Source organism: Cnephaeus nilssonii (genome assembly GCF_951640355.1).
Source record: "Cnephaeus nilssonii genome assembly, chromosome: 1".
Taxonomy (NCBI): Eukaryota; Metazoa; Chordata; class Mammalia; order Chiroptera; family Vespertilionidae; genus Cnephaeus; species Cnephaeus nilssonii.
The window spans coordinates 30,774,348-30,787,355 of NC_137072.1; the positions used below are offsets into that span (position 1 = coordinate 30,774,348).

At 49.8% G+C, this 13,008-nt stretch overlaps 1 protein-coding gene and 1 pseudogene across 3 annotated transcripts in view; one reads left to right on the forward strand and one right to left on the reverse strand.

Moving 5' to 3' along the window:
* Nucleotides 1-2,061: 2,061 nt before the first annotated feature.
* On the reverse strand, nt 2,062-3,127 carry LOC307102959 (large ribosomal subunit protein uL16m-like; annotated as a pseudogene). The gene has a single exon. The product of its transcript is annotated as a large ribosomal subunit protein uL16m-like (transcript).
* Nucleotides 3,128-6,971: 3,844 nt separating this feature from the next.
* The window catches only part of PFKFB3 (6-phosphofructo-2-kinase/fructose-2,6-biphosphatase 3), a 91,387-nt gene continuing 85,350 nt past the window's right edge, over nt 6,972-13,008 (forward strand). Inside the window, exon 1 of one of the 2 annotated variants that reach the window (XM_079774945.1) lies at nt 6,972-7,211. In XM_079774945.1, coding sequence (XP_079631071.1) covers nt 7,196-7,211 — 16 coding nt within the window. In that variant the 5' untranslated portion in view covers nt 6,972-7,195. The remainder of the gene's footprint in view (nt 7,212-13,008) is intronic. The other variant, XM_079774947.1, reaches the window with a different exon arrangement.

Below are 13,008 nucleotides of genomic sequence, written 5' to 3' on the forward strand. Positions count from 1 at the left end.
TGACTTCTGACCTACAGAATTGCAAGCTAATAAACATATGGTATTTTAAGCCACTAAATTTATGTTAATGCTCCTCATTATGTGGCCTAGAAATTAGGCAATTTCCATCAGTAACAGTAATTAGTAGCTGGTTACACAGCCAAATCAATTTGGGAGTTTTCTCATTTGGTGAGAAAACTACAATTACAATTTAATTTTTTTAAACTTTTCATTTTGAATTAATTACAGACTTACAAAAATGTTGTAAAGAGTACAAAGAATTTTCATATACCCTTCACCTCAACTCCTTAAATGTTACACCACAGTGCAGTAATCAAACTTTGGAAATTAATATTGGTACAATACTAGACAAATTTCACCAGCTGTCCTATAAATCTCCCTTTTGTGGTTCAGTTTGCAACCCAGAATCACATATTCCATTTAGTCATTATGCCTCTTTAGTCTCCTTTAGTCTGGAACACTCTCTCAGTCTTTCTTTGTCTTTCATGATTTTGACATTTTTGAAGAAGTACTTGCTATTTTGTAGAATGGCCCTTATTTTAGGTGTCTCATGTTTTCACATGACTAAAGTCAGGTTATAGATTTTTTTTGGCAAGAATATTACAGATATCGTGTGTCCATTTCAGTGCCTTTATCAAGAGGCACATGATGCTGACTTGGTCCATTCCTGGTCCATTAACTTTGATCACTTGGTTAAGGTGGCTGCCAGAATTCTTTACTGTAAAGTTACCATTTTCCCCTTTGTGATTAATAATTACCTTGTGAGAGATTCTGTGAGGCTGTTAATATCATGTTTCTCGTCATATTTTACTAATTTTAGCATACACTGATGATTCTCCTATAAATTAATTATTACTGTGGCATTTGCCAAATGGTGACTTTTCTTCTTTATTAGCTAGAATTCTAATAATTCTATAAATTCTAGAATTTGTAGAGAAGAGCTTTCCTTCCTCTACCAATTATTTATGTCAATACTAGCGTTCCTGTTGCAGGAAAAATCCTGCAATAGGGTTTCCTGCTGCACTCTACCCCCCCCCCCCCCCGCCTCCGCTCCTCCCTTGTCCCCCGGCCCGCCTTCTCTGCCAGCCCGCCCCGCTCTCCTTCCTTCTCCCCCGGCCCCGCCTCCACTCCTCCCTTGTCCCCCAGCCCGCCTTCTCTGCCAGCCTGCCCCGCTCTCCTTCCTTCTCCCCCGGCCCCGCCTCCACTCCTTCCTTCTCCTCCCCCCACCCCCCACCCCCCGGCTTGCTTGCTTCTCCGCAGCTTTGCTCCCTTCAGCATCTCTTGGCTTCTTTCTAAGCTGTCTTGATACGCAAATTAGCCGCCATCTTTGTTGGGGTAATTTGCATACTCGTCCTGATTGGCTGGTGGGCGTAGCAAAGGTACGGTCAATTTGCATATTTGTCTATTATTAGGTAGGATGGACGCATGGGGTCTTACGTTAGCCTCTGGGTCACAATCCATTTCTTTCATGATTGTCCCAGAGGAGCCTTTCAGGTTGGCCTGTGTCTTTTGGACATGCCTCTGTCATTGGTTGGGACCTCAGCAAAGTGATCATTTTCTGGTGCCACAGATGTCCTGCGGTCATCTCCAACCCTGAAAGATCTCCTGTAGAAGAATGATATTTAGAAACCAAGATCTATGAGTTACTGTGTCCAACTATTCTAAATGTTTGTAGTTTTCTTTGATACTATGGATCATTCATCCTTTCATAGTCACACACACACACACACACACACACACACACTCAGACTCACATTTTGGTAAAAGACAGTAGTCAAGGAGCTGGATTTCTCTTGCCTCACTTGACCCCACTGAACCTCAGCCCCTACATTTCCTTGGTTCAGCCCACGTGCTCCCATCACTCCTCTTCTGGGATCTTTCCCATTCACCACCCAGGAACCCTCTCCCTGCTTCCAGCTCTAGTAATATTAATACTACTAATAACAGCAGCTACCTTTTATTGAGCACTTGTGCTCCAGGCAAACATGATTTCATCAGATCCTCAGAGCAATTCATGAAGAATGCATTGTCTCTCTCTCTTTTTTATTTTTAGCCAGAGGTGATGCTGAAATTTTATTTAATATAAATATAATGCACTTTCATCTACAGCACTCATATGCGGCTACTTGGTTATGACATCAGAGCTACCCAGACTTTCAGGGTAACTGAGGAGAACAAAAATGTAGATTCCTTCTCTCTGTACACTTATTTCTCATATTCTCACTACACACATTTAGGCAGGTAGATTTTTCTCCAGTATTGCCCCTTCTGGGTCAGGTCATACGGGCTCAGTACTTTCTGTATCCCTAGCATGTTGGCAGTGGCCATGCACTCAAAGGTCCAGGGGCTTTGGTTGTTACACTCTCATTCTTCTTGATCTTTCTGCATCTTCTCTAGGGTTTCACGGCTCACAGCCTTTGCTGGCAAGGGGAACTTGTGGGCAACCTGGTGGAGGAAACCTTGTATCTCTTTGAATTCACAGCCACCCATCTCTACTATGAAGCTGGTGGCCAGTCTTCACAGGAGTCACACAGTGATCCATGGAGCCTTTGCCACCCCCCATACGCTGTCCCATACCCTTGCGGGTGATGGGCTTGAAAGGGGCTGGTACTCGACATAAGGCAAACATGTTCTTGGGGTCCATAGAGTGGTTGATCGTCAGGCGCATCATTTCAAAATGGCCCCAGTGGAGGTAACCACCACCCAGTGCCAAGATTGCAAAATTGCCTTCTGTGAACTCAGTATCTTCAGTTGAAGGTCCCTGTATGTCACGCAAGTTCTTAGGTTCCCTTCGCACTTTGGCACAAGTGGTATCCTTTCAACAAATCTAAGCTTGGGCCTTTCAGGAATGGAAACATCCTTGAAAGTTGGCACCGGGAGCAGCGTCTTTAGGCCAGCACCGGTGGGTGGGACTGCCCAAGAACCTGATAAAGGCACTCGTAGGAGAGGCGCACTGGTGCGGGCAAGCTGATGCCACATGGTCACGCGTGTCCAGCCGCGCCTGGCTCCCCACAGTGACCACGGAGGTTACCTTGACCCAGAGTATGGTGCTCTAGGGCCTGCAGGGATTTGCTGTTCCTATTTCATAGTCAAAATATTGAGGCTCCAGGGGGTATGTCACACAGCACAATAAGCAGAGATCCTCAGCCAGTTCTCCCCAACCCTGACCTTTGCCTGCACCCTACCCTAAGGTTGGCTGTAGGTCTGCCTTTGGGCAAACCCCTAGGAGCTGGGAAGGTTAAGGCAGCAGGAACTTGAAATCACTGGAACCATACCATGTGGAGGGGCATAGAGTGGGGAGATGGCCAGGCAGTGGGAGCCAGGGTAGTGGAGACAGCAGCTGGGCTCTCCACACCAGGGAGTCTAGCAGAGGTGGGGGTGGAGCTGTCAAGTCCTTGATGGGCCCTGCTACCCCCTCCCCACCCCTCATTCTCCTCTCTTCCTCCTTCACACACACTTTCCTACCTGTTCCTGACCCCCATTGAAAAGGTGCTCAGCCCCTTCTTTGGCCTGGAATCCCTTCATTGGAGACAAAACCTTACATTCTGTCATTAGAAAGGAAAGGCTGGGAAATGTAAAACATACCCGAATACCTGGCTAAGGAAAGGCTGTGCTAAGGAAAGGTTCTGAGGGTAAAGAGTATCAGATATCTTCCTATTTGAGGGTTACCCTTCCTTTGGAGAGAGCATGAAAGCCTTTGGCCTCTGAACTGGAAAATAAATCTGGGAAGAGGGCCCTTTTCTGCCTGCAGCAAGAAAACCAGAGGCTGTGGCCCTAGGCACTTCCTGCCCCAGGAGCCATGGCAGGAAGCACTCAGCCAGCACCCATGCCCAGGAAGAAGGGTGCTCCTGCCTGGATCAAAGGAGCTCCAGGTCTGCTCTTGTTCCTCCATTGCCCTCACCTCACAGCGGAGTTCCCCTTTCCTCTTTGGTTCTCGGAGTGACCTCTGCAACTAGGAGAATTAGCAACCTCTGTATCACCTGGAACTTTGTGAGAAATGCAAATTTTGGGGCCCCATGCCAGATTTACTGAATCAGAAAATGGGGCTGCAGCCCAGTGATCTGTTTAACCAGCCCTCCAGCTTGCTTGCCTCCCCACAAATTTGAGCACCTCTGTTTGCAGGACCTCAGATGACCTGATTATGCTATTGGTGGTGACCATTCTAAAATGAGGATAAACAGGGACCTGGATGAAGTGGGAGGAAGACTAGCCTGGCTAGGCAGCCCTCCGGAGGGGTTCTAGCAATTAGGCTAGACTTCAACAACACTTTGATATGGTAAGAGCTCCCCAGGACAGGAGCAGTGTTAAATCAATAGTCCATTAGACTGAGAACATGAATGTTAGCAGACACAATTGAAAGTTTGGTGAATAATGATAAAATTACTTGGTTCTATGCCTCATACTATATTGTTGACAGAACCTGAGAGTATAGTCTCAATTTAAAATCATTTCATATCTTTTCTCCTCATCAAAACCCTGAAGGCCATGTCCCACTACTCCGGCCCATGTCCCCAACAGGTACTGGCTGTCACTTCAGCAAATCTAATTTCCCTGCCACTCTCTTATCTCTATGTGAATTTGCCTCATTTTTCCTCCCTTCTGCGGGGGACAAGCAGAAACACTCAGAGTTATTAAATGTTGACATCAATCCTTGTCAGCTAATTTGATTGGTGGTAAAATAATAAATATTCCCCAGGTTATTAAACAACAACAATCTGAGAGGGCTGCTCACTAAACATGGACCAGAAACAAGACAGTGATGAGTCTCATGTTCTTTCCCTACCCAGGATGTGGAGCTTTCAGACTACATGAGTCTGAAATGTTTTCACTTATAAGACTTCTGATACCAAATGTGTGGGGTTTTTCCACACCAACAACCAGTTCTCTAGCTCTCTGACACCAACTGGGTATCTAACAATTCAATTCAATTCTGGCCCTAACTACCCAGAGGTAACCTCAGACCCTATGTACAGGTCAAGGGTTTAGTTCTAAAAGACTACCCTAACTTCAGATGCCAGTTGCAAGTATTGTGTGTCCAAGCTACCCACTCTCTGTCCAACTTGGTGACAAAGTCGGGGATTCTCACAACTCCCTCCTTTTGGGTTCAATAATTTGCTAGAGAGGCTTACAGAACTTAGAAAAGTGCTTTACTTGCTATTATCAGCTTATTATAGAGGATACAACTCAGGAATAGCCAAATGGAAGAGATGAATAGGGCAAGGTAAGAGGGTAGAGGTGCACAGAGCTTCCATACTCTCTTCTCTGAGTGCAACACCCCGAGCTTTCCCAACTCCATCATTTAGGGTTTTTAATTGAGGTATTATTACACAGGCATGATTGACTAAATCATTGACCATCTCTGGCCCCTCTTACCTGCCTGGAGATGGGGAGAAGCTGAAAGTTCCAACCCTCTAATCATACTTGATCTTCCACCAACCCCATCCTGAAGCTATCTAACCTCCCCCCCCCCCCCCGCCCCAGTCATCTCATTAGCATACAAAAAACTTTCATCACCGCCTGGCTGGTGTGGCTCAGTGGGAGAGCATCGAACTATGAACCAGAAGGTCATGGTTCGATTCCTGGGTCAGGGCACATGCCAGGGTTGTGGGCTTGATCCCAGTGGGGGACATGTAGGGGGCAGCCGATAAATGATTCTCTCTCATCATTGATGTTTCTCTCTCTCCTCACTTTCTCTCTGAAATCAATAATCCTACCTAATATCCTACCCAATAATAGAGTAATATGCAAATGAACCGTACCTTCGCTATACCACAAGCCACGCCCACCAGCCACGCCCACCAGGAAACTGTCACAGGGACCTTGGGGTGCAGCGGAGCCCAAGGCCGGGAAAGCCTCCGCCTGAGGCTTTCCCGGCCTTGGGCACCAGCGGGGAGCCTGCACGGATCACAGGCAATGACCAGGGGGTCGGCTCCTACGATCCTTAGCAGGGACGCTGGGTGTGGCCGAGCCCAAGGCCACGGCCCAGGGCCAAGCCCCGACCCTGAAAGAAGGCAGAAGGCGGTGGCCACAGCCAAGGCCTGGGTCCCCGGTGCAGGCAGAAAACTGGTGCAGGCAGCCAGGTGAATGAAGGTCTATTGCACGAATCTTCGTGCAAACGGGCTGCTAGTGTATATATTTATTTATTTTAAAAGAAATGATTAAAAAAAACACCAACCACTGGTTCTGACTTTTCAGCTCACCTGGATGTTTTCCCCCCACTACATTGAAAGATGGACATAGGTGCTTTAAATATTAGATCAGAAGGTTGTTCCTAACGTTATTTCTTCAAATTGCAATATAAAACAGCGCTTTTCAAAGGAAGTAACAGTTACCTGACTGGAAAGGTGAGCTGCCTTTGAGACATTTGAGCCCACCAAATGATAAAGCATTTTCTCAGGTATTGGCCTTCATAGAGGCAAAGTAAGTAGGAATGAGAGGGATGATGTCTCCTATTTCTCTAGGTTAGAGTTCTTTAAGTCCTATTATTATTATCATTATTATTATTAACATATTTATTGACCTGTGTGTGAGGTACTGCTCAACGTTCGTTCGTTCGAGAGAAAGAGCAATGAACAAAAGAGAAAAATAGAGGTGATGAGTGCTGGGGAGAAAAATAAAGCTGGGCAGGAGAAGAGGGAGAAGGAAGGATTTTGAACGAGTGGCCAGGGTGACTGTCACAGATGTACTTTTGGCGGTGACTCCCTCCAGCCTTGATGTAATTTCACTTAGAGCCCAGCAGCCATTTGGGCAGTCCTCTGTACCTGTCCTACGCTCCCGAGGACCTAAGGATAAAAACGGGATAAAGTTCCCCAAATCCTTCCAGGGATGATGTCCTCGAAAAGCCCCCGGACCTGGTTGTCTTCCCGATCGGGGCAGCTTGCTTTCGGTTCAGTGGCCCCGGGAGGAGCAGGTCGCAGCTCCGGAGGCGGGGGCGGCCGCGGGCGGCGCGGCCTGCGGGGAGCGCAGGGGTTAAGCGGGCTCCGTCAGGGCCCGCCCCGCCGCCGCGCTTCCCGCCTCGCCTCGCGGGGTTCCTCCTCCGTGAGTGACGCGCCCGGGCTTTGCCCAAATATGTCCCTTTCCCCCTCCCTGGTCCCGCGCCCGACGCCCGCAGGCGCCCCCGAGTCGAGGGGCTGGCACTTGGACGTCGCCCGGCGTCAGGGTCCCAGGCCCGTCCTGCGGGGAGCGCGCCTCCGCGATGCCGTTCCGAAAAGGTAGGCGGGGTCCCTCCCGAAAGCAGCCGGGAAACCTACGCGGGCCAGGTGAACAGCCCGGGGCGGGGCGGGGCGGCCGCGGGCGGTGCCGAGACCCTGCGCCGCGTTGTCCCCTCCGGGCCAGGACTTCCCTTCTGGGTCCCGGACTACCCCCGCCCGGCTCCGCGTTCCCGGCTCCAGCCCCGCACCGACCCCCTGGCCAGCGCCCCCCCTCAGGCCGCTCGCGGGCGGACGCCGGGTCCCGGAGCCGGTGTGCAGAGCGGGGCGCGAGTCCCCCTCGGTCGCGCTCCACTCAAGTTCCGAGATGCAGGTGGAAGAGGGTTCTCCGGAGGGAACGGGGCGCGGGGCGGGGGGGGGGGGGGGGGGGGGTTCTGCAGCGGCGGGATCTTCGCGGCGCCGGGCCGGCTGCGCGCGCTGATGGCAGTCTGAGCCTAGGAGGGGGACTGGGGGGCTGGGGGCGCGGCCGGGGCGGAATGCAAATGTGAGCCCCGTCTTCTCCCTGTCCCACCTTCGACCCGTGGGAAGTCGTGGAACCAACCGCCTGGAGCCTCCGTTTCTTCATGGGCAAAATGGGCGCTTGAATAGGGATGACTGTGTGGGGACTGGTGAGACGGTGCTCAGAAAAGCACACACTTAGCGAGGCGAGTCCGGCCTGGAGTAGGAAGGTGCCCTCCGGCGAGGTCTTCCTCGGTGTGCAGGGCACCCTGCCTGGAGCGCCCCAGCGGGCCCACCTGCAGGCCTTGCCTAGGTGGTGAGGATGCATTTAGGCATTTCACTGGCGCTTTCTCCTCAGCACGGGGTGGTGTGTGTGTGTGTGTGTGTGTGTGTGTGTGTGTGTGTGCAAGGTCTGCCAGAAAGTCCCAGAGGCTCCCAGGGTCCCTGCCTGGATAGGGGTCGCCCTTGTATTTGGCCGATTTAGGGGCAGGGCATGGCGGCCCTGCTGCTCCCAGGGCACTGCAGAGCTGGGGTGGGAGCCTTGTGACAGGGAGGGAGCTGCAAATTTACTCTCCAGTCAGAACTATCTGACTCCTCTGCTTTTTCTATTTGTGTTGAGGGAGGCTTGGCCTCTGGTGACTCATTATCACTCTAGACCCAGAGCTTCCCTACCCCCACTTGGGTACGACTGAGGTGAGAACTGAAAGGAAGCCTTGACTCTGGGGAACCTGGGACCTGGGACCATGCTGTGAGCTTGCTCCCTGCTCCCTCCACCCCACCTTTCTTGCCTTCTCTTCACTTCTCTCATAATTCAGAGTGTCAGGTTGGTGCTACAGTTGCCGTGGCACCATATTGCCCTTTGTCCCTTAAACAGAGGTTGCTAAGATGCCATTACGGAGCTCCTGGTTGTGAAGGGGGATGGTTGGCACTTCCTGTCCCGTTGGCGGGCGGTGGTGAGAAGGAAGGAGACAGCTAAGGACAGCGAGGTTGAGCTCTGTCAGGTCCTCAGTCAGCTGATGACGTTTAGTCCCATGGTTACTGTCCTCAATGTCTCCATTATTCCGTATATAACATGGCACCTTGTCTCGGGAGGTTCTCTCCGAGCCCCCACCTGACCTCATTTACCGGCAGTATGAATGGTCATTTCTCCGTGGAGTTGAACCCTTCCCCTGCCCACTGTGTCCTTGAGGTCTCTGGTGGCAAACACTAAAAGGCAGAGATGCCTGTTTACTTCAGCCAGCACTCTGGGAACCCTTATGCAGGAAGGATCAAACAAATAGGCTGTTAGGTTATTTTTATGTATGAAAATTTCACTTTATGACGGCATATTTTAGTGTATTATTATATCGCACTGGACGAAACATTTGCACACTGCCAACCATGGTAAACTTTTTTGTTTGTCTTTTTTTAATCTGAAGAGAACTTTGCTGCATGAAGAGGAAAATACTGTCCCTTCATTCTATGGATGCTGATTTCTGATACTCCCAGGGTGTGAGAAATAGTCCTTGGGTTTTCTGGAGGCCTTGATGTAAGCCAGGGTGGGGACTCTGGAGGGTTTCGAGTCCAAGGCAGAACCACCCTCCACTTCATTGAGTGCTGATCTATTTCAGGGCGACAGGGCTTATTCAATACTAGTAGCCCGTTTGCACGAAGATTCGTGCAATAGACCTTCATTCACCTGGCTGCCTGCACCAGTTTTCTGCCGGCACCAGGGACCCAGGCCTTGGCTGTGGCCACCGCCTTCTGCCTTTTTCAGGGTCGGGGCTTGGCCCCGGGCGGTGGCCTTGGGCTAGGCGGCACCCAGCGTCCCTGCTATGGATCGTAGGAGCTGACCCCCAGTGTTTTCCCAGCCTTGGGCTCCGCCACACCCCAATGTCCCTGCAACGGTTTCCTGGTGGGCGTGGTTGGTGGGCGTGGCTTGGTTGGTGGGCGTGGCTTGGGCGTAGCGAAGGTGCGGTCAATTTGCATATTTGTCTATTATAAGGTAAGATGGTGATGAGACGTCACCTGGAGCTGCCTAGAGGTGGAAAGTTCTGCCTGTGAGGGTGGTGCAGCACCCCGTTCCTGCAACTGTCAGATGGTGGAGACTTCAGAATCCGCCTTCCTTGTCTGCGCAGATCTCACCTCGCTAAGTGTTTGCTTTTCTGTGCACCGTCTCACCAGTCCCACCACAGCCATCCCTATTCAAATGCCCATTTGGCCAGTGAAGAAACTGAGGCTCCGGGTGGTTAATGACTTCCAAGGGTTGGAAATTATATATATATTTTGAATTTTTAACTATATGAGTGTATTGGCTATTCAGAAAAGTAATTTAAGGCCGTGGCCGAGTGACTCACTTGGTTGGAACATCCTTCCATACACCACAAGGTTGTGGGTTCCATTCCCAGGCAGGGCACATACCCAGGTTGCAGGTTCGATCCCTGGTCAGGGCTTGTATGGGAGGCAACCAATTGATGTTTCTCTCTCACATAGATGTTTTTCTCTCTTCCTCTCTCTCTAAACTCAATAAAAATGTGTCCTCAGGTGAGGTTTGAAAAAAAGTAATTAAAAAAATAGGAAATGAAAAAATTTTGCTGTTCCTTCCCAAAAAGAAGGGAAGCCAGATGGAGGACTTCCTTCTGGCTAACCTTCTTGAAGGTTAATTAACTGTCAATTCCCTTCCCATGCTGTGTTTCTGTGTCTTGACAAGTAAGACTTTGGGAGGGACTCATTCATTCATTCATTCATTCATTCTCTAGATTGAGTGGCTTGCTATGCACCAGGCATACACTAGGTGCGGGGACAATAAGACAGACTTGGCAATGCCCTCTCTCTTCCACTCTCCCAAAAATCAATGGAAAAAATATCCTCAGTGAGGATTAATTAAAAAAAAAAAAAAAAAGCTGGAACCCGGCTAACTCCACTCACCATCACCCACCAAGGGCACATGCCCAGGTTGTGGGCTTGATCTCCAGTGTGGGGTGTGCAGGGGGCAGCTGATTAATGATTCTCTTTCATCATTGATGTTTCTATCGCCCTCTCATTCTCCCTTCCTCTCTGAAATTAATAAAAATGTATTTTTTTAAAAGCTGGAAACTAGTTGTGAAGGGAAGTTAAGGCAGTTCCTCTAAGAGAGGAGAGCTTTAAAAATAAGATAAGTGATTTTTCAGGTCACTTAGGTGTGGCTCTGCTCAGAGATTGGGGGGTCTTCGCTGAATTCGTGATGTCCCTTTTCAGGACAAGAAACCTATAAAAATGTCTTCAGATGGCGTGCCCCAAGTATTCTTGCACACCCCCACCTTCGGAAGGGTCAGGCAACTAGCAGGTGGAGGTTCTAACTAAATAACAATAAGATAGCAAACTAACACTTACTGAGCACCTTCCAAGTCCTAAGTGCTGTGCTGCCTTATATGTGTTCATTTATCCTCACAACGGCCCTCTGATGTGGCTGGTGTTATTATTTCCATTGTAAAAATGAAGTAAGGCTTAGAAAGGTTGCATAACTTTTCTAAGTTCCTTCATCAAACTGGGTGCTAACTGGAGCTGGGACTTGGATGTCTGAATTCTGACTTTTCAGCATAGACCACAATGATAGGACATCATGTATGTCAGGCAGAAACCATATAGGATGACAGGTCACATTATGAACCAGAAACTTTTCTCACATGAGAATCAAGTAGAGGGACAGACATAGATGCCTGACTCATCTGAATCATTGAGAGATGTCTGCAGACAGACCCAGATGGGCCTGCACATGAGGATGGCTGGCCTCTGCTTCTTTTGAGGTCACTCAGAACACAGCTGTCAGGTGCTGAGCACAGAGCTCCTGGCGGGTGTGGTGGGGTTGATAGACCAGCCAGATGTCAGGCCACAGCTGCACAGAGAGCTGATCAGTCCCCTTCTGGTCACAAGGTTCCAGGGATGCCCAGGGAACACAGGGAAAAACGAGTTGTGCCATTAAAGGGGAAGCAACCCCTTTGGAGTTCCTGCAGGTCAGCTGCCTGCAACGAGAACTCTATCACACAGAGTTCAACAGTTTTCTTTTTTTTTTTTTAATTGATTTTTTACAGAGAGGAATGGAGGGAGATAGAGAGCTAGAAACATCGATGAGAGAGAAACATCGACCAGCTGCCTCCTGCACACCCCCTACTGGGGATGTGCCTGCAACCAATGTACATGCCCTTGACCGGAATCGAACCTGGGACCTTTCAGTCCGCAGACCGACGCTCTATCCACTGAGCCAAACCGGTTTTGGCAGAGTTCAACAGTTTTCGATCCCAAACCAGGACCTCTCCTTCTTTTCTCTCTCCCGTGGGAGTGCAAAGAGCAGATCCTGAAAGACGCTGTCCAGGCGGAGCTGGGCTGGCCCTTGGTTCTCTCCTTCCTTTCCTGTGCGCCTCTGCTGTGCCAGGCGCCGCCCTCTGTTCTGGGTGTCTGCACTGGCAGACTATGTTCTGGGGTGCTCTCTCCTCCCTTGGGCCTGCCAGCTTACTGGATGAGAACAGGGCCCCCAGGCCACTTCAGACCTCTGCCCCTGACACGACTGCAGCATGCTCCCCAAGGAAGGGGACTGCGGGACATCGGCTTTGGCTCAGTGTCTGATCAGGGGCCTTCCATCCCCGGTTTTCCCTCTGGTTGATCTTGTATCTTGTGAATTCTCAGCTGACAGTGTCTTTGCAGGCCTTTCATCATTGAGCTGCACCCTTCTAACATTTTCCTGTTACTCTGCTGTGGTCAGGTGTGTTCCTTAGCGTCCACTAGTGGCCAGCCCAAGGCCACCCTGTGCTTTTGCAACCTGTTGCTACCCTCTGACATGCTTTTTCTCGGACCCACACCCTCCCTAATGCCTGCCATCCTTCACGCTACATTTACACAGGCATGCACGTGCCCGTGCATATACACACGTGAATGCTTCTCATCATTCCTTACTGCCCTGCTCAAATTCAAGTCTTCTCTGCCCCTTTCCAGCTAATCTAAGTAGATGGGGCTCTTGTGGGTATATCCTGTCCCGTAACCAACATTTCAAACATGTCCTCAAAGTATTTCCTGGGTGTTCATCTGTCAGCTATTCGGGGGAGGGTCTGTATATCATACTTCTACAGGGCCAGGTGGTAGCAAGTGCTTCATAAATTCTTGGGCTTGGTCATTTGTCAAAAACTCCCATTTCTCTGGAATGGGTAGTTGCATAGCCAAATTAAGATAATCAAAACCATAATCACTGAAAGATTATGGTCCTCTCCCCACATGTAAATTTAAAATAAAGACAATACCAAGCCATAAATGTAAGCAAGGCGGACACATTTCTGGTTTTTACTTTGGTCACCATTTTGGTACTTTTGGGGGACTCTGAACAACATTAACAATATCAACAGGTGCTGCAAGC